The 22,590-nt window shown below is 48.4% G+C and overlaps 1 protein-coding gene across 1 annotated transcript in view; it reads left to right on the forward strand.

Moving 5' to 3' along the window:
- Nucleotides 1-22,590, forward strand: part of heatr4 (HEAT repeat containing 4) — a 264,817-nt gene that overhangs the window by 40,448 nt on the left and 201,779 nt on the right. The window contains exon 3 of the mRNA XM_072487079.1: nt 8,355-8,536. Coding sequence (XP_072343180.1) covers nt 8,355-8,536 — 182 coding nt within the window. The remainder of the gene's footprint in view (nt 1-8,354; nt 8,537-22,590) is intronic.

Below are 22,590 nucleotides of genomic sequence, written 5' to 3' on the forward strand. Positions count from 1 at the left end.
TGATGGAACCTGCAGCATGTTGTTCAATGTTTGTTTGTTACTGTTATTGTTATGTGTTGTATGTAAAATCGGAATTTCTTCCACGGCCCCACGCCATATGAGCGCTTGCCAGCCCCCGTTCATAATTGCTCTAGTTCGAAGGTAGAACCAATATGGCAACCCCCCCACGATGACTACATTTTGCCCGTTCTTGTCGGTTGCTCAGGCAGTGGAGAAACGGCATTGGTCTCCGCCCTGCTTGAGGCCCCCCCTCTGGTCAGCTACACTCGGGTGGAGCACACACGGCATCGGCCACCGTCCTACCCGGGGATTCCATCCAAATCTTACCCGTCGCGGCCCATACGCACCTCATTTCGGCACTCTTGGTTCAAAAAGTTTTGTTGATGGTAAATCGCACAGCCTGCGAGACGGCTTGCACTGTTTCAGTATTTTGAAGTGTGTCTTGTCCTGAATATTCGGTTTAAAAAGAAAAAAATGAGCGAGTCACACATGGTGACAAATTGTAAAGAGGAATTGGCACTAAAGGACAGACATACCAACAGACGATATATTAAACAAGATAGTAACAGAAACTATGCTTGATCCCACAGAACTCCAGAAGCCCCAAGGAAAGAAAAGAAGAGAAGAGAAAGAAGAAGAACAATGAGGACATCCTCCGTGTTGATCACCACCACAATAATGTGTATTCGGTTGCGCGCGAACGCGAAACCCCTGAACCCAACCCCCCCGGCCATCAATGTTTCACTTCCCCATAGCGCCCAGTGACAAGTAACAACACACCATCATGGTGTGATACGTTTATAACATGGTACTCCCTTTCATACGTAATTGAATCCCTTTTAGTATTCGCGATATTCTGCAGCATCGTACAGACTATCCGCATGAGAAAATGGCGAAGGAGAGCCTACCGCTCTCGCACCCCGGTATACAGGATAAGACCCCCTATTTTTGGTTATCACCAGGATCCCGAACCCCTTGATCTACAATAAAGAACATTTGTGTTGCATCTTTTGTAAATAAAGAAATGTGTTTCGTTTACAATGGAAATATTGTACACCCCTGTGCTTGACTGCCAAGCCAGAGGAAAAATGTGAATGCTGCTATTATTTTTGGATTGTTAGGAAGTTAGTATGATTGAATGTTTGAGTGAGTGTAGTTTATGAGAGATAGTTAGAGGTACCGTTTTTTGTTGTTGTAATGCATGTCCCTGTGTGACATAGCGCCACTTAGAATTGTTAGTTTAAATTTTTCATACATTGTTATGGTCAGTGTAGAGGCCATAGAAAGCGTGCTCGCTGGGTCAGGAAGTGAAGACAACGCAGTTATGTGATCCTTCACACTTTGCGTTAGGGATCACAAGGAGGGTGTGTAGCCACCTGGGTTGGCCACTTCCCGACTTAAAATGGAGATCCACAAGGGGCAGCACGGTAGCCTTGTAGATAGCACAACTGCTTCACAGCTCCAGGGTCCCAGGTTCGATTCCGGCTTAGGTCACTGTCTGTGCAGAGTCTGCACATCATCCCCGTGTGTGCGTGGGTTTCCTCCGGGTGCTCCGGTTTCCTCTTACAGTCCAAAGATGTGCAGGTTAGGTAGATTGGCCATGATAAATTGCCCTTAGTGTCCAAAAGTTGCCCTTAGTGTTGGGTGGGGTTACTGGGTTATGGGGATTGGGTGGAGGTGTTGACCTTGGGTAGGGTGCTCTTTCCAAGAGCCGGTGCAGACTCGATGGGCTGAATGGCCTCCTTCTGCACTGTAAATTCTATGATAACAAAGGCTGCAGGGAAATTCAGCCAACACAGGCAAAAACGAACAAGTGCAGAAATCCTGTGTATTGAAACTTACAAAAACCAGACAGCACTGAAACCAGCAGCCATCTGCATAGTAATGAGCGATTCCCAGGCACAACTGATACACTTCAGGTGAATAAGGCCAAGCCAGACTCCTCAGCGCCAGCAGGAGCCAAGACAAAGGAAGGCCAACGGACATTTAGGGACCGCCCAGCGATCAGGGAACAACTCCAGTATTGGAGAAATCGATCCAAGTGATCGGAATGCAGCCCAATCACTTGGAACCAGGTACGGGGTCCACCCCGAAGGGCGGGAAACCCCTGGGGACTATTAAGTAAAGCCCCCAAGTTCAAATCGGTCTTCTTGGCAGGGTCACTCAACAACGCGAATCAACCCCTGAGAGTGAACTACCCTGCTGCCGCACCAACCAAGTAAGTCTCCAGTCAACACTCGCTATGAGATAGGCGCTCTTAGCTACCAGTCCATACCAGCTTTTGAATCCTGCAGACTCAGGACCTGAACAAAAGGCCATTTGTTCCCCTGACCTGGTGGGCCAATTCCGAAGCTAAGTATAGGCCTTTTAGTGATAGAAATAGTCTTGAAAGTAGAGTTATATGCATAAGTAGTGACTTACTGTATATAATAAATGTGTTTTGATTTGAATCTTACTAATTGGTGTGTTGCATTATTGATCAGTACTTGAACTTGAACCTCGTGGCAGTATCATAAAGATACCTGGCGACTCTAGAGCAAAGGTTAAACAAACAGAGCAAATTACGAATTAAGAGCCAACCAAAAGTTAGCAACAGTGAGCCTTATGCAGCACCTTAAATTGTATGAGGCTGAGCCTCGCGCAAGAGGAGGAAGAGTTCACCCTCCCCAGGGCATCCGCCCACATTCCCTCGTCAATCTCCTCACCCAACTCCTCCCACTTACCCTTTAGCTCCTCCACCGAGGCCTCCTCCTCCTCCTGCATCACCTGAAACGTTGCCGAGATCCTCCCCTCTACAACCCACCCCCCCGAAAGCACTCTGTCCTGGACCCTGCGTGGCGGCAGCAGTGGGAACTCCACCACCTGCCGCTGAACAAACGCCCTTACCTGCTTATATCTGAAGGTGTTTCCCGGGGGGGAGCCCAAACTTCTCCTCCAGCTCACCCAGGCTCGCGAACTTCCCGTCCACAAACAGGTCGCCCATCCTTCTAATACCTGCCCTGTGCCAGCTCAGAAACCCTCCGTCCATCCTCCCCGGGACAAACCGGTGGTTCCCCCGAATCGGGGACCACACCGAGGCCCCCACCTCCCCCCTGTGATGCCTCCATTGCCCCCAAATTTTGAGGGTAGCCGCCACCACCGGTCTCGTGGTATACCTCGTTGGAGGAAGCGGCAGCGGCGCCGTCACCAGCGCCTCCAGGCCCGTGCCCACACAGGACGCCATCTCCCGCCTCTTCCATGCCACCTCATCCCCCTCCATCACCCACTTACTCACCATCGCCACATTGGCGGCCCAATAATACCCACAGAGGTTTTTTAACTGACTGCACCCTATCCGCCAGGGAGAGTGGCAGCACGTCCCACCTCTTAAACTCCTCCTCCATCTGCTCCACCAGCCTTGTGAAGTTAAGCTTATGTAGGGCCCCCCAGCTCCTAGCCACCTGGACCCCCAGGTACCTGAAACTCCTCTCCGTCCTTTTTAGCGGGGGCTCACCAATCCCCCTCTCCTGGTCCCCTGGGTGCACCACGGACAACTCGCTCTTCCCCATATTAAGCTTGTACCCGGAGAAATCTCCAAACTCCCTAAGGATCCCCATCACCTCCGGCATTCCCCCCACCGGGTCCACCACATATAGCAGCAAATCATCCCCATAGAACGACACCCGATGCTCTTCCCCACCCCGCACCAGCCCCCTCCAGTTCCTCGGGAGCCGCCATCTTTGATGCTGCCCGCCGTGGGCGCTGCCGTCTTCAGCGCCATTTTGGACGGCGCCTCAGGACCCCTGCTCGTCTGGCCGTTCATCGCCTGCCGCTACCACCAGCCCGGGACCTCCCAGCATCTGCCGCAGCTCGCCTCGATCACCTTGGATCAGTCCCGGCCTCGCGACCGCAACAACAACGGTGAAAATCGATGGGCACGACACAACCTGCCTTTTTGCCCAGAAAATCTCCCTGGCCTCAGGATCCCATTCCGTGGAAATCCGGGGGTACTGCACCGCGACCCTCACCGTCCAAGGCGTAGAGTTTAGCAACTTCCGGCTCTACGTCCTCCCCCACCTCTGTGCTGCCTTGTTACTCGGCCTGGACTTCCAGTGCCACCTCCAAAGCTTAACCTTAAAATTCGGCGGACCCCTACCCCTCCTCACCGTATGCGGCCTCACGACCCTGAAGGTCGACCTACCTTCCTTGTTTGCGAACCTCACCCTGGATTGCAAACCCTTCACCACCAGGAGCAGATGGTACAGTGCCCAGGACAGGACCTTCATCAGGTCGGAGGTCCAACGGCTTCTGCGGGAAGGGGTCATTGAGGCCAGCAACAGCCCCTGGAGAGCTCAAGTGGTGGTAGTAAAGACAGGATGGTCATTGACTACAGTCAGACCATCAATCGGTACACGCAGCTCGACACATACCCCCACCCACACATATCTGATATGGTCAATCAGATTGCGCAGTATTGGGTCTTTTCCACAGTGGACCTGAAGTCCGCCTACCATCAGCTCCCCATCCGCCCGGAGGACCGCCAATACGCTGCGTTTGAAGCAGATGGCCGCCTCTATCACTTTAGGGTTCCCTTCGGCGTCACTAATGGGGTCTCAGTCGTCCAACGTGAGATGGACCGAATGGTTGACCGGTACGGACTGCGGGCCACCTTCCCGTACCTAGATAACGTCACCATCTGCGGCCATGATCAGCAGGACCACGACGCAAACCTCCAACAATTCCTCCATACCTCCAAACTCCTTAATCTCACGTACAATAAGGAGAAATGCGTGTTCCGCATCAACCGCTTAGCCATCCTTGGCTATGTCGTGGAAAATGGAGTCCTAGGGCCAGACCCCGACTGTACGCGCCCCCTCCTGGAACTCCCTCTCCCCCACTGCCCCAAGGCCCTGAAACGATGCCTGGGGTTTTTCTCCTACTATGCCCAGTGGGTCCCTAATTATGTGGACAAGGCCCGCCCACTCATTCAGTCCACAGTTTTTCCCCTGACAGCTGAGGCCCGCCATGCCTTCAACCGCATCAAGGCGGACATCGCCAAGGCCACGATGCATGCAGTTGACGAGTCCCTCCCCGTTAAGTCGCGATGCATCGGACGTAGCCTGGCCACCACCCTCAACCAAGCGGGCAGGCCCGTGGCCTTTTCCCGCATCCTCCATACCTCCGAAATTCAGCACTCCTCTGTCGAAAAGGAGGCCCAAGCCTTCGTGGAAGCTGTGCGGCATTGGAGGCATTACCTGGCCGGCAGGAGATTCACTCTCCTCACTGACCAACGGTCGGTTGCCTTCATGTTCAGTAACACACAGCGGGGCAAGATCAAAAACGACAAGATCTTGAGGTGGAGAATCGAGCTCTCCACCTATAATTACGAGATTTTGAATCACACGGGGAAGCTCAACGAGCCCCCTGACGCCCTATCCCGCGGTACATGTGCCAGCGCACAAGTGGACCGACTCCGGGCTCTCCACTATGACCTCTGCCACCCGGGGGTCACCCTGTTCTTCCATTTCATCAAGGCTCGCAACCTGCCCTACTCCATTGAGGAGGTCAGGACCATCACCAGAGACTGGCAGGTCTGCGCGGAGTGCAAGCCATACTTCTACCGGCCAGACCGAGCGCACGTGGTGAAGGCCTCCCGCCCCTTTGAACGCCTCAGCATGGACTTCAAAGGGCCCCTCCCCTCCACCGACCGCAACACGTACTTTCTGAACGTGGTCTATGAGTACTCCCGGTTCCCTTTCGCCATCCCATGCCCCGATATGACTTCTGCCACGGTCATTAAAGCCCTCCACAGCATCCTCACACTGTTCGGTTTCCCCACCTACGTCCACAGCGATCGGGGATCCTCTTTTATGAGTGATGAGCTGCGTCAGTTCCTGCTCAGCAAGGGCATCGCCTCGAGCAGGACAACCAGCTACAAACCCCGGGGAAACGGACAGGTGGAGAGGGAGAACGGGACGGTCTGGAAGGCCATCCCCATGGCAGGAGGTCCTCCCCCGATGCGCTCCACTCCATCCGATCGCTCCTCTGCACCGCGACTAGCGAGACCCCTCATGAACATCTCTTTGCCTGCCCCAGGAAGTCCACCTCCGGGGTCTCGCTCCCAACATGGCTGACAGTTCCTGGACTCGTCCTCCGGGACCTGGCACCCGCTGGATCCCCACCCGTGACCCCCGACCTGACACCACCTCCCCCGCCCCCCCGGGTTGCCTCATTCACCCCTGCGCCACTCACCCTCCCCCCAGCGAACCTCACTGCAGCCGTCGCCCCAGGTGGATCCGTCCTCCCATTGTTCCACTCAGGGGTGACGAAGACGAGGACAACACGCTCCCTGAGTCACAGGTGACCAAGTCGGCGCCCACATCACCACCAGGACTGAGGCGATCGCAGAGGAGGGTCAAAGCGCCCGACATACTTAACTTGTAATTCTTTTTTTTCCACCACCCCCGCAGACTCTTTTTTTTAACAGGGGGTGAATGTGGTAGTCACCACTAGCAGTATTATATGTATTACGGTAAGACACGTATAATAGAGGTACATGGGTAAATCACTGCCTGCTGGCTCCGCCCAATAGGCGGCGTATAAATGTGTGTGCTCACCGGTGCTGCAGCCATTCTGGTAGCAGCTACAGGAGGCACAACATCTTTGCTCAATAAAGCCTCGATTATTCCACTATTCTCGTCTTTGTGGTAATTGATAGTGCATAACTACCCTAGGAAAGAGCATCTGACTATCCACTCTGTCCGTGCCATTCATAATCTTGTAGACCTCTATCAGGTCGCCTCTCTGATCTCCAGTGAGAACAGACCGAGTTTATCTAATCTCTTTTCATAGCTAATGCCCTCCATACCAGGCAACAGCCCAGTAAACCGCTTCTGCACCCCTCCAAAACATCCACATGCTTCTGATAGTGTGCCGACCAGCATTGTACACAATATTCCAAATGAGGCCTAATTAAGGTTCAATGCCCCGACCGATGAATGCCGTATGCCTTCTTGACCACCTTATCCACATGAGTTGCCACTTTCAGTGATCGGTGGACATGCACGCCCAGATCTCTCTGCCTGTCAATACTAGCAAGAGCTCTACCATTTATTGTGAAATTTCTACATACATTGGACCTTCCAAAGTGCATTACCGCACACGTGTCCATATTAAACTACCCCCCCTCCCGCGGTAGAACACATCCCACCCCACCCGCGGTAGAGCGCCCCCCCCGCCCACTCCTGCGATAGAGGGCCTCTACACCCCCCCCCCCCCCTCGCCCGGTAGAGGGTCTCCCCCCCCGCCCAGTCGTGGGTCTCCCCCCGCCCGGTTGAGGGCCTCCCCCACCCGGTCGAGGGCCTCCCCACTCCCGGTCGAGGCCCCCCCCCCCCCCCCCCCCCCGCCCGTTCGAGGGCCTCCCCCCGCCCGGTCGAGGGCCTCCCCCCTCCCGGTCGAGGGCCTCCCCCCTCCTCCCGGTCGAGGGCCTCCCCCTGCCCCGTCTTGAGCCTCCCCCCACCCCACCAGATATTCCTCCCCTGCTCTTCAAATTCATGTCATGCTTATATCTGAGCAGGCAGATGGGAGCTTGGGGGCACATCGGACAGAGCAGCAGTCCTTCAGTACAGCACTGGAGAGTTGATTTTGGTGCTCGAGTTCTGGAGTTAAACTTGAACTCGGAATCTTGTGCCTCAGGCGAGAGTGCTGTATGCTGAGTGGCAGCTGACATCAGAAAGGAGAATCAGAGAAACATCATCACTGGAGAAGGCCATCCAACCCAATGTAGCTTGTCTCTGCTAGTTATTCAAATGGAGTATCTACTCCAAATACCGTTTCCCCGCCTTTCCCATGTCCTAAAAAGGGTCAGGATAAATCTTTAAAACTTGCAGGAAGGGCAGCACAGTTGCGCAGTCGTTAGCACTGCTGCCGCATGGCGCCGAGGTCCCAGGTTCGATCCCAGCTCTGGGTTACTGTCTGTATGGAGTTTGCACATTCTCCCCGTGTTTGCATGGGTTTCGCCCCACAACCCAAAGATGTGTAGTGTATGTCGTTTGGCCACGCTAAATTGCCCCTTAATTGGAAAAAATGAATTGGGTGCTCTGTTTATTTTTTGAAACTTGCAGGAACAGCAAATAAATGTGACAAGGGAACATATGTCACTTACTGTCTGTTGTCCTTTTGAGCAGCTATGATTCAAGAAGAATTGAATTTTTTGGGTGAGGAACGATTCCTGATTGGAAGGTCATGTTGAAGGTTTTGCTTCGTGCTGTTTCTGTGTTGGAGAGGGGAGAGACTTTCCTCTATAGCAGGATGAGATATTGATAAGGACATCAGTTATGGCTGGCAGCATGGTGACTGTGATTGGCTTTTTACAGGGTTCCTGGGTTTCATCTGAATGAGGACATTCTGGACGAACCTGGAGCTGTGAATCAGACTGCGGCCAACCTGACAGTGAAGCACTTTGAACTCCCTCCAAAGCCCAAGACTGTCCTGAACACAAAGCTTGGGAAACATGTCTATTACACGGAGAATGTATTTGAGCAAGAACTGTACGCTGGTAATTAGAGGCAGCAGGAACTGCATACACATTACTATTGAATATGCAAAAAGATAGAGAGCTAGGTATCTAGAAGTACTGCTAAATATAGCATTCTTATTTACATTCAGAACAACATGACCCAATCCATTATTGAATTCCAATGTTTATAACCTATTCCCATTTCCCCCACATTGATCTGGAATTCCAATGGAAAATCCATGTTCTGGATCAGGCGTTCAATGGATGTGGCAGGACCTGTGCCACTCGTCTTCAATGTGAGCGTGTTTGGTTGTGTAACCCAGTGAGAACAACTCATCCTCTGTTCGGTACAGTGTATAATGGTATTTCAATTCATTTTAATGTGGAAATATCATACTCAGAACTGCACTTTACTTTTATTCGTTCATGGGATGTGAGCGTCACATTGCCCACTCCTAATGGTCCTTGAGGGGGCAGTTAGGAGTCAACCACATTGCTGTGGGTCTGGAATCACATGTAGGCCAGACCAGGTAAGGACGACAGATTTCCTTCCCGAAAGGACATTAGGTGGGCTTTTATGACAAGTTGACAATGGTTCCATGGTCATCATTAGACTTGTAATTCCAGAATTTTATTGACTTCAAATATCACTGTGCAGTGGCAGGATTTGAACCTGGGTCCCCAGAGCATTACCCTGGGTCTCTGGTTTACTAGTCCAGTGACAATACCACTACACCACCACCTCCCTAAATCCTATGCACAGGATATGGTAGTACCATAAGCACAGGACATCACTGTTACATTTAGGCTCATTCAAGAGTCTCAGCTCCTCCACTGAGAAAGATTGTCCCAAAGTTAATGGCATAGACTGCCCAAGAAGTGCTACTGTAGCTGTACTTTTGGGTTCCTTGATGCCTTTATCTTTTCCATTTGTGACTGCCAATACCTGAACAGACTAAGGAATGATCTACAGACCCCAATCCCCACCAATTGATCGGCCCTTTGTTTGAAGTAGACTTGTGAAGCAAGTTTATCCAGATGAAGGATGAAAGTAACAGTACAGTTTGACAGCTGGAAAGTGCAGAACCTGTGAATATTACAGGATACCCTCACATGTGGCTGAGGTAGATAAAATAATGTTAAACGTTCCTGTTATCACTCGGGGCTGTACCAGTGTTTGCCCAGGTGCATTACCGTATAATGATCTTCACTGATATTCCAGGCAATAAGACCATAAGACAGGAGCAGAATTAGGCCACTCGGCCCATCGAGTCTGCTCCGCCATTTAATCATGGCTGATATTTTTCTCATCCCCATTCTCCTGCCTTCTCCCTATAACCCCTGATCCCCTTATTATTCAAGAACCTATCTATCTGATCCCCTTATTAATCAAGAACCTATCTGTTGCTGTCTTAAAGACACTCAGTGATTTGGCCTCCACAGCCTTCTGCAGCAAAGGGTTCCACAGATTCACTACCCTCTGGCTGATTAAATTCCTCCTCATCTCTAATTTAAAATATCGTCCCTTTCGTCTGAGATTGTGTCCTCTGCATCTAGTTTTTCCTACAAGTGGAAACATCCTCTCCATGTCCACTCTATTCAGGCTTCGCAGTATCCTGTAAGTTTCAATAGGAGCCCCACTCATCCCTCTAAACTCCAATGAGTACATAAGAACATAAGAACTAGGAGCAGGAGTAGGCCACCTGGCCCCTCAACCCTGCTCCGCCATTCAATGAGATCATGGCTGATCTTTTGTGGACTCAGCTCCACTTTCCGGCCCGAACACCATAACCCTTAATCCCTTTATTCTTCAAAAAACTATCTATCTTTATCTTAAAAACATTTGATGAAGGAGCCTGAACTGCTTCACTGGGCAAGGAATGCCATAGATTCACAACCCTTTGGGCGAAGACGTTCCTTCTAAACTCAGTCCTAAATTGACTTCCCCTTATTTTGAGGCTATGCCCCCTAGTTCTGCTTTCACCCGCCAGTGGAAACAACCTGCCCGCATCTATCCTATCTATTCCCTTCATAATTTTATATGTTTTTATAAGATCCCCCCTCATCCGTCTAAATTCCAACGAGTACAGTCCCAGTCTATTCAACCTCTCCTCGTAATCCAACCCCTTCAGCTCTGGGATTAACCTAGTGAATCTCCTCTACACACCCTCCAGCGCCAGTACGTCCTTTCTCAGGTAAGGAGACCAAAACTGAACACAATACTCCAGGTGTGGCCTCATTAACACCTTATACAATTGCAGCATAACCTCCATAGTCTTAAACTCCACCCCTCTGGCAATGAAGGACAAAATTCCATTTGCCTTCTTAATCACCTGTTGCACCTGTAAACCAACTTTTTGCGACTCATGCACTAGCACACCCAGGTCTCTCTGCACAGCAGCATGTTTTAATATTTTATCATTTAAATAATAATCCCTTTTGCTGTTATTCCGACCAAAATGGATAACCTCACATTTGTATTCCATCTGCCAGACCCTAGCCCATTCACTTAACCTATCCAAATCTCTCTGCAGACTTTCAGTATCCTCTGCACTTTTTGCTTTACCACTCATCTTAGTGTCATCTGCAAACTTGGACACATTTCCCTTGGTCCCCAACTCCAAATCATCTATGTAAATTGTGAACAATTGTGGGCCCAATACTGATCCCTGAAGGACACCACTAGCTACTGATTGCCAACCAGAGAAACACCCATTAATCCCCACTCTTTGCTTTCTATTAATTAACCAATCCTCTACCCATGCTACTACTTTACCCTTAATGCCATGTATCTTTATCTTATGCAGCAACCTTTTGTGTGGCACCTTGTCAAAGGCTTTCTGGAAATCCAGATATACCACATCCATTGGCTCCCCGTTATCTACCGCACTGGTAATGTCCTCAAAAAATTCCACTAAATTAGTTAGGCACGACCTGCCCTTTATGAACCCATGCTGCGCCTGCCCAATGGGACAATTTCCATCCAGATGCCTCGTTATTTCTTCCTTGATGATAGATTCCAGCATCTTCCCTACTACCGATGTAAAGCTCACTGGCCTATAATTACCCGCTTTCTGCCTTTTTTAAACAGTGGTGTCACGTTTGCTAATTTCCAATCCGCCGGGACCATCCCAGAGTCTAGTGAATTTTGGTAAATTATCACTAGCGCATTTGCAATTTTCCTAGTCATGTCTTTTAGTACTCTGGGATGCATTCCATCAGGCCAGGAGACTTGTCTACCTTTAGCCCCATTAGCTTGACCATCACTACCTCCTTGGTGATATCAATCCTCTCAAGGTCCTCACCTGTCATAGCCTCATTTCCATCAGTCACTGGCATGTTATTTGTGTCTTCCACTGTGAAGACCGACCCAGCACGGTAGCATTGTGGATAGCACAATTGCTTCACAGCTCCAGGGTCCCATGTTCGATTCCGGCTTGGGTCACTGTCTGTGAGGAGTCTGCACATCCTCCCCGTGTGTGCGTGGGTTTCCTCCGGGTGCTCCGGTTTCCTCCCACAGTCCAAAGATGTGCAGGTTAGGTGGATTGGCCATGATAAATTGCCCATAGTGTCCAAAATTGCCCTAGTGTTGGGTGGGGTTACTGGGTTATGGGGATTGGGTGGAGGTGTTGACCTTGGGGAGGGTGCTCTTTCCAAGAGCGGGTGCAGACTCGATGGGCCGAATGGCCTCCTACTGCACTGTAAATTCTATGAAAAAACCTGTTCAGTTCCTCAGCTATTTCCTCATCTCCCATTATTAAACCTCCCTTCTCATCCTCTAAAGGACCAATATTTACCTTAGCCACTCTTTTTTGTTTTATATATTTGTAGAAACCTTTACTTTCTGTTTTTATATTCTGAGCAAGTTTACTCTCATAATCTATCTTACTCTTTCTAGCTTTTTTAGTAGCTTTCTGTTGCCCCCTAAAGCTTTCCCAGTCCTCTAGTCTCCCACTAATCTTTGCCATTTTGTATGCTTTTTCCTTCAATTTGATACACTCCCTTATTTCCTTAGATATCCACGGTCGATTTTCCCTCTTTCTACTGTCCTTCCTTTTTGTTGGTATAAACCTTTGCTGAGCACTGTGAAAAATCGCTTGGAAGGTTCTCCACTGTTCCTCAACTGTTTCACCATAAAGTCTTTGCTCCCAGTCTACCTTAACTAGTTCTTCTCTCATCTCATTGTAATCTCCTTTGTTTAAGCACAAAACACTAGTGTTTGATTTTACCTTTGCACCCTCCATCTGTATATTAAATTCCACCATATTGTGATCGCTCCTTCTGAGAGGATCCCTATCTATGAGATCATTAATCAATCCTGTATCATTACACAGGACCAGATCTAGGACCGTTTGTTCCCTCGGTTCTATCACATACTGTTCTAGGAAACTACCGCGGATACATTCTATAAACTCCTCCTCAAGGCTGCCTTGACCGACCTGGTTAAACCAATCGACATGTAGATTAAAATAGGACAAGCTCTTCATTCCAGGGATCATTCTTGTGAACCTCCTCTGGACCCTTTACAAGGCAGCACATCCTTCCTTAGATACGGGGTCCAAAACTGCTCACTACTTCAAATGGGGTCTGACCAGAGCCTTACAGCCTCAGAAGTACATCCCTGGTCTTGTATTCTAGCCCTCTCGACATGAATGCTAACATTGCTTTTGCCTTCCTAACCTGCACGTTATCCTTAAGAGAATCATGAACAAGGACTCCCAAGTCCCTTTGCGCTTCTGATTTCCTGAGCATTTCCCCATTTAGAAAATAGTCTATGCCTCCATTTCTCCTTCCAAAGTGCATAACCTCACACTTTTCCACATTTAATTCCATCTGCCAGAAATCTGTCCAAGTCCTTCTGCAGCCCGCCTGCTTCCTCAATACTACCTGTCCCTTTACAGATCTTTGTATCATCTGCAAACTTAGCAACAGTGCCTTCAGTGCCTTCTTCCAGATCATTAATGTGTATTGTGAAAAATTGTGGTCCCAGCACAGACCCCTGAGACATCACTAGTCACCGGCTGCCATCCCTTTATCCCCATTCTCTGCCTTCTGCCAGTCAGCCAATCCTCTATCCATGCCAGGATCTTACCCTTAACACCATGGGCTCTTAACTTATTTAACAGTCTGCTATGCGGCACCTTGTCAAAGGCCTTCTGGAAATCAAAATAAATCACGTCCACTGGTTCTCCTTTGTCTAACTTCCTTGTTACTTCCTCAAAGAACTTTGTCAGACATGACCTCCCCTTGACGAAGCCATGCTGACTCAGTCCAATTTTATCATGCACTTCCAAGTATTCTGCGATTTTATCTTTATTAATGGGCTCTAAAATCTTACCAATGACTGAAGTCAGGCTAACCGGCCTATAATTTCCTGTCTTCTGCCTCCCTCCCTTAAACAGCGGTGTTACATTAGCCACTTTCCAGTCCTCTGGGACCCTTCCTGCTTCCATTGATTCCTGAAAGATCACTACTAATGCCTCCACAATCTCCTCAGCTATCTCTTTTAGAACCCTGGAGTGTAGTCCATCTGGTCCAGGTGATTTATCCACCTTCAGACCTTTCAGTTTCGCCAGAACCTTCTCCTTAGTGATGGTCACTGCACTCACCTCTGCCCCTGATTCTCTTGGAGCTCTGGCATCCCACTGGTGTCTTCCACCGTGAAGACTGATGTAAAGTAACCATTTCTTTGTTTCCTATTATCACTTCTCCAGCCATATTTTCCAGTGGTCCAATGTCTATTTTTGCCTCTCTCTTACTTTTTATATATTGAAAAAAATTCTTTCTTCCTTTATATTACTAGCTAGCTTGCACTCATACTTCATCTTACCCCCCTTGTTGCTTTTTTAGTTGTCCTCTGCTCACTTTTAAAGGCTTCCCAATCTCTGACTTCCCACTAAGCTCACCACTTTGTATGCTTTTTCTTTAGCTTTTATGCTATCCTTGACTTCACTCGTCAGCCATGGATGCCTTGTCCTCCCCTCAGCATTTTTCCTCCTCCTTGGGATGAATTTCTGTTGTGCCTCCCTAATAACCCCCAAAAACTACCGCCATTGCTGTTCCACTGTCTTCCCTGCTAGGCTCCTTTTCCAATCGACTCTGGCCAGCTCCTCCCTCATGTCTTTGTAATTACCCTTATTTAATTGTAATACCGTTACTTCTGATTGCAGCTTCTCCCACTCAAATTGTCACCAGTCACTTGAGATCAAACAAAATCTTTTATTGAGGTAAAACATCTTTTCTGCTGAGGCTATATGAATGGGAGAAATTTTCCAAACTCTTTGGATTGAGTGAAACAGGAAAATATTGAGTTTTTTGGATGGTTTTCTGCTCCGACCACTTTTCCTAAGGGCCGGCAGTGGCGTAGTGGTATTGTCACTGGGTGATCCAGAGACCCAGGGTAATACACTCGGGACCAGGGTTCGAATCCTGCCACGGCAGGTGGTGGATATTGAATCCAATAAATATCTGGAATTACATTGTCCATTACCTGGTATGGCTGACATTTGACTCAAGTAATGTGGTTGACTCTTAAATGCCCTCTGAAACGGCCTAGAAAGCCACTACGAAGTCTAAAAGAAAAGAAACCGGATGGACCATCCGGCATTGACCTAGGCACTGGAAACAACAATGGTCGACTCTGCAAAGTCGACCGTACTAACTTCTGATTCCGTGTGTCAAGTAACAGCCGTACACACGGAATCATACCTCACAGATACCTCACACTATCACCATTCCTGGGTCTGTCCTGTCCTACAGTCGGGAGGGAGTTGCCATAAGACCATAAGACATAGGAGCCATTCGGCCCATCGAGTCCACTCCACCATTCAATCATGGCTGATTTCAACTCCATTTACCCGCTCTCTCTCCATAGCCCTTAATTCCTCGAGAAATCAAGAATTTCTCAACTTCTGTCTTAAAGACACTCAACGTCCCGGCCTCCACCGCCCTCTGTGGCAATGAATTCCACAGACCCACCACTCTCTGGCTGAAGAAATTCCTCCTCATCTCTGTTCTAAAGTGACTCCCTTTTATTCTAAGGCTGTGCCCCTGGGTCCTAGTCTCCCCTGCTAATGAAAACAACTTCCCTACATCCACCCTATCTAAGCCATTCATTAGCTTGTAAGTTTCTATTAGATCTCCCCTCAACCTCCTAAACTCCAATGAATATAATCCCAGGATCCTCAGACGTTCATCGTATGTTAGGCCTACCATTCCTGGGATCATCCGTGTGAATCTCCGCTGGACCCGCTCCAGTGCCAGTATGTCCTTCCTGAGGTGTGGGGCCCAGAATTGCTCACAGTATTCTAAATGGGGCCTAACTAATGCTTTATAAAGCTTCAGAAGTACATCCCTGCTTTTATATTCCAAGCCTCTTGAGATGAATGACAACATTGCATTTGCTTTCTTAATTACGGACTCAACCTGCAAGTTTACCTTTAGAGAATCCTGGACTAGGACTCCCAAGTCCCTTTGCACTTCAGCATTATGAATTTTGTCACCGTTTAGAAAATAGTCCATGCCTCTATTCTTTTTTCCAAAGTGCAAGACCTCGCACTTGCCCACGTTGAATTTCATCAGCCATTTCTTGGACCACTCTCCTAAACTGTCTAAATCTTTCTGCAGCCTCCCCACCTCCTCCATACTACCTGCCCCTCCACCTATCTTTGTATCATCGGCAAATTTAGCCAGAATGCCCCCAGTCCCGTCATCTAGATCGTTAATATATAAAGAGAACAGCTGTGGCCCCAACACTGAACCCTGCGGGACACCACTCGTCACCGGTTGCCATTCCGAAAATGCCCTAGGAGTACTCAACATCGACCCCATGAGGTCTCCTGGCTTCAGGTCAAACATGGGCAAGGAAACTTCCTGCTGATTACCATATACTGTCCGCCCTCAGCTGATGAATTAATACTCGATGTTGTCCACCGCTTTGAGGAAGCACTGAGGCGCAATGTACTCTGGGTAGGGGACTTCAATGTCCACCAGTAGAGACCGAGCTGGCCTAGTTCTAAAGGACATAACTGCTGGACTGAGTCTGCAACAGGTGGTGAGGGAACCAACAAGAAGGAAAAACATACTTGACCTCAACCTCACCTGCCTGCTACGGATGCATCTGTCCATGACAGTGTCGGACGGTGTGACCACCACATAGTCCTTGTGGAGGTGAAGTCCTGTCTTCAGATTGAGAATACCCTCCATCGTGTGGCACTACCATTGTGCTGAATAGGATAGATTCAGAAAGGATCTAGAAACTCAAGACTGGGCATCCATGAGGCCATCAGCAGCAGAAGCGTACCCAGCCACAATCTGTAACCTCGGCATATCCCCCACTCTACCATTAACACTAGATCAACCCTGGTTCAATGAAGAGTGCAGGAGCGCATTCCAGGAGCAACACAAGGTATACCAAAAAATGAGGTATCAACCTGGTGAAACTACAACTCAGGACTATTTGAGTGCCAAACAGCATAACCTGCAAGTCATAGGCAGAGCTAAGCGATTCCACAACCAGCAGATCAGATCTAAGCTCTGCAATCCTGCCATATCCAGTCTTTAAACAACTCTCTGTAGGACCAGGCTCCACACGGGGGAGCCCAGCATGTCTATGCAAAAGATAAGGCTGAAGCAGTCACAAGAATCCTCCCCAGCATCACCGATGACAGTCTTCAGCCAATTCAATTCACTCCATGTGATATCAAGAAATGGCTTAAAGCATTGGATACTGCAAAGACAATGGGCCCTGACAATATTTCGGCAATAGTCCTGAAGAATTCTGCTCCAAAACGTGCCATGCCCCTAGCCAAGCTATTCCAGTACCACTACAACACTGGTATCCACCCAACAATGTGGAAAATTGCCCAGCTATGTCCTGTACACCAGAAGCAGGACAAATCCAACCCGGCCAATTACCATCCTGTCAAGCTGGAGCCATACAGCAGAGCAAAGGCCCTTCGGCCCATTGAGCCTGTGCCGGTCAAAAACAACCACCAAACTATTCTAAGCCCATTTCCCAGCACTTGGCCCATAGCCTTGTATGCTTTGACATCACATGTGCACATCTAAATGCTTCTTAAATTATATGAGGGTTTCTGCTTCCACCACCCTTTCAGACAGCGAGTTGCACACTTCTACTATCCTCTAACCCCCCCTGCCCCTTAACCGTAAGTCTGTGGCCCCTCCAACAAGGGGGAATGTTTGTTTCTGTCTACTCTATCAATTCCCCTCATATTTTTATACATCTCAATCATCTCCCCCTCAGTCTCTTCTGCTCCAAGGAAAACAATCCAAGTCTATCCAATCTCTCTTCATAACTAACACTCTCCAGCCCAGGCAACATCCTAGTAAATCTCCTCTGCACCCTTTCAAGTGCATCCTTTTCACATACCTTCTATAAATGGGATTCCAGAACTGCACATAATACTCTAGGTGTGGCCTACCCCATGTTTTATACCATTCCAGCATAACCTCCCTGCTCTCGAGTTGTATGCCTCGGCTAATAAAAGCAAGTATACTATATGCCTTTTAACCACTGTATCCAGCTACTTTACTACTCTTAAATGCAGGTGTACATGCACACCAATGTCCCTCTGATCCTCAGATCCTGCCGTTTATTGTGTATGCCCTTGCTTTGTTTGTTCTGCCTATGCTTGATCATCTACAAAGTGATGAAAGGGGTCATGAACAGTGCAATCAAGCGGCACTTACTTAGCAATAACCGGCTCTCTGACGCTCAGTTTGTGTTTCCGCTACGGTCTCCTAGCTCCTGACCTCATTACAGCTTTGGTTGAAACATGGATCAAAGAGCTGAATGCCAGAGGTGAGAGTGACTGCCTTGATATCAAGGCAGCATTTGACCGAATATGGCATCAAGGAGCCCGAGCAAAATTAGAATCAATGGGCATCGGGGGGGGGGGGAACTCTGGTTGGAGTCATACCTGGCACAAAGGAAGGTGGTTGTGGCGGTTATGTCAATTATCTCAGCTCCAGGATATCACTGCAGGAGTTCCTCAGGGTAGTGTCCTAGGCCCAAACACCTTCAGCTGCTTCATCAATGACCTGCCTTCCAATATAAGGTCAGAAATGGGATGTTCGCAGATGACTACAATGTCAGCACTATTTGTGACGTCTCAGATTCTGAAGCAGTCATAGAATCATAGAAGTTTACAGCATGGAAACATCCCTTCGGCCCAACCAGTCCATGCCGCCCAGTTTTTACCATTAAGCTAGTCCCAATTGCCCGCACTTGGCCCATAATCCTCTATACCCATCTTACCCATGTAACTATCTAAATGCTTTTTAAAAGACACAATTGTACCCGCCTCTACTACTACCTCTGGCAGCCCATTCCAGACACTCACTACCCTCTGAGTGAAGAAATTGCCCCTCTGGGCCCTTCTGAATCTCTCCCCTCTCACCTTAAACCTATGCCCTCTAGTTTTAGACTCCCCTACCTTTGGGAAAAGATGTTGACTATCTACCTTATCTATGCCCCTAATTATTTTATAGACCTCTATAAGATCACCCCTAAGCCTCCTACGCTCCAGGGAAAAAAGTCCCAGTCTATCCAGCCTCTCCTTATAACTCAAACCATCAAGTCCCAGCAACATCCTAGTAAATCTTTTCTGCACTCTTTCCAGTTTAATAATATCCTTTCTATAATGGGGTGACCAGAACTGCACACAGTATTCCAAGTGTGGCTGTACCAATGTCTTGTACAACTTCAACAAGACGTCCCAACTCCTGTATTCAATGTTTTGATCAATGAAACCAAGCATGCCGAATGCCTTCTTCACCACCCTGTCCACCTGCGACTCCACCTTCAAGGAGCTATGAACCTGTACTCCTAGATCTCTTTGTTCTATAACTCTCCCCAACGCCATACCATTAACTGAGTAGGTCCTGGCCTGATTCGATCTGCCAAAATGCATCACCTCACATTTATCTAAATTAAACTCCATCTGCCATTCGTCGGCCCACTGGCCTAATTGATCAAGATCCCGTTGCAATCCTAGATAACCTTCTTCACTATCCACTGTGCCACCAATCTTGGTGTCATCTGCAAACTTACTAACCATGCCTCCTAAATTCTCATCCAAATCATTAATATAAATCACAAATAACAGTGGACCCAGCACCGATCCCTGAAGCACACCACTGGTCACAGGCCTCCAGTTTGAAAAACAACCCTCTACAACCACCCTCTGCCTTCTGTCGTCCAGCCAATTTTGAATCCAATTGGCAACCTCACCCTGGATCCCGTGAGCTTTAACCTTCTGCAACAACCTACCATGCGGTACCTTGTCAAAGGCTTTGCTAAAGTCCATGTAGACAACGTCTACTGCACTGCCCTCATCTACCTTCTTGGTCACCCCCTCAAAAAACTCAATCAAATTTGTGAGACATGATTTTCCACGCACAAAGCCATGCTGACTGCCCCGAATCAGTCCTTGCCTCTCTAAATGCTTGTAGATCCTGTCTCTCAGAATACCTTCTAGCAACTTACCTACTACAGACGTTAGGCTCACCGGTCTGTAGTTCCCAGGCTTTTCCCTGCTGCCCTTCTTAAACAAGGGCACAACATTCGCTACTCTCCAATCTTCAGGCACCTCACCTGTGGCTGTCGATGATTCAAATATCTCTGTTAGGGGACCCGCAATTTCCTCCCTAGCCTCCCACAACATCCTGGGATACATTTCATCAGGTCCCGGGGATTTATCTACCTTTATGCGCTTTAAGACTTCCAGCACCTCCTCCTCTGTAATATGCACACTTCTCAAGACATCACTATTTATTTCCCTTAGTTTCCTAACATCCATGCCTTTCTCCACCGTGAATACCGATGAGAAATATTCATTCAGGATCTCACCCAACTCTTGTGGCTCTGCACATAGATGTCCTTGTTGATCCTTAAGAGGCCCTACTCTGTCCCTGGTTACTCTTTTTCCCTTTATGTATCTGTAGAAGCTCTTTGGATTCTCCTTTGCATTATTTGCCAAAGCAATTTCATGTCCCCTTTTTGCCCTCCTGATTTCCCTCTTAACTCTATTTCGACAATCTCTATACTCTTCAAGGGATCCACTTGATCCCAGTTGCTTATGTACGTCATATGCCTCCTCCTTCTTTTTGACCAGAGTCTCAATATCTCGAGTCATCCAGGGTTCCCTACTTCTACCAGCCTTGCCCTTAACTCTAAAGGGAATGTGCTTACCCTGCACCCTGGTTAACACATTTTTAAAAGCCTCCCATTTACCAGCCGTCCCTTTGCCTGCCAACAGTCTCCCCCAATCTACCTCTGCAAGTTCCTGTCTGATACCATCAAAATTGGCCTTGCCCCAATTAAGAATTTTAACTCTTGGGCCAGACCTATCATTCTCCATAGCTATCTTAAAACTAATGGAGTTATGGTCACTTGTCCCAAAGTGATCCCTCACTAGCACTTCTGTCACTTGCCCTTCCTTATTTCCCAAGACGAGGTCAAGTTTTGCCCCCTCTCTAGTCGGTCCATCCACATACTGAATGAGAAATTCCTCCTGAATACACACAACAAATTTCCCTCCATCCAAGCCCCTAATGCTATGGCTGTCCCAGTCAATGTTGGGAAAGTTAAAGTCCCCTACTACTACCACCCTATTATTCTTGCAGCTATCTGTAATCTCCTTACATATTTGCTCCTCAATTTCCCGCTGACTATTTGGGGGCCTGTAGTACAGTCCTACCAATGTGATCTCTCCCTTCTTATTTTTCAGTTCCACCCATATAGACTCAGTGGGCGAACCCTCGGATATATCCCCTCTAAGTACTGCCGTGATGTTCTCCCTAATCAAAAACGCAACTCCCCCTCCTCTCTTACCTCCTGTTCTATCCTTTCTATAGCATCTGTACCCCGGAACATTGAGCTGCCAGTCCTGCCCCTCCCTTAGCCATGTTTCAGTCATAGCTATAATATCCCAGTCCCATGTGCCCGTCCATGCCCTGAGTTCATCCGCTTTGCCCGTCAGGCCCCTTGCATTGAAATAAATGCAGTTTAATGTAGACTTTCCTTGCTCTCTGCCCTGCTTTCTCTGGTCATGCTTTACACACTCTCCCTTCCTGCCTTTTGTTTCTGTCCCCACTGACTTCCTACATCGGTTCCCATCCCCCTGCCACATTAGTTTAAACCCTCCATGTCCATGTCCATATGCAGCAAGACCTGGACAATATGCAGGCTTGGACCGACAAGTGGCAAATAACATTCGCACCACACAATTGCCAGACAATGACCACCTCCCCAAGAGAGGATCTAACGATCGTGCCTTGACATTGAATGGCATTATCATTGCTGAATCCCCCACAATCAACACCCTGGGGGTGTTCCCATTGATCAGAAACTGAAGTTGACTAGCCATACAAGTACTGTCGCTACCAGAGCAAGTCAAAGGCTAGAAATCCTGTGGCGAATAACTCAGCCCAAAGTCTGTACACCAATCTGCAAGGCACAAGTCAGGAGTGTAATGGAATACTCTCTGCTTGGCGTGATTAGTGCAGCTCCAACAACACTCAAGATCAATACCATCCAGGACAAAGCAGCCCACATGATTGCTCCCCCTTCCACAAACATTCAAACTCTACACCACTGACACAAAATGACAGCCGTGTATACCATCTACAAGATGCACTGCAGGAACTCACCAAGGTTCCTTAGACAACACCTTCCAAACCCACAACCATGACCACCTAGAAGGACGAGAGCAGCAGCTACCTGGGAACAACACCACCTGGAGGATCCCCTCCAAATCACTCACCACCACGACCTTAAAAATATACCGCCGTTCCTTCAATGTCGCTGAGTCAATATCCTGGTACTCCCTCCCTAACAGCATGTGGGTGTACCATGTTGCTAACTTTTGGTTGGTTCAATTGGCTCTGTTTTATAACCTTTGCTCTCGAGTCGCCAGGTATCTTTACGATACCGCCACGAGGTTCAAGTTCAAGTAATGATCAATAACTCAGTGCACCAATTAGTAAGATTCAAATCAAAGCACATTTATTTACACACAGTCAAATCTACTCATGCATAAACTCTACTTTCTAAGCTACTTCTATCACTA

The sequence above is a fragment of the Scyliorhinus torazame genome, chromosome 2, assembly GCF_047496885.1.
Source record: "Scyliorhinus torazame isolate Kashiwa2021f chromosome 2, sScyTor2.1, whole genome shotgun sequence".
Taxonomy (NCBI): domain Eukaryota; kingdom Metazoa; phylum Chordata; class Chondrichthyes; order Carcharhiniformes; family Scyliorhinidae; genus Scyliorhinus; species Scyliorhinus torazame.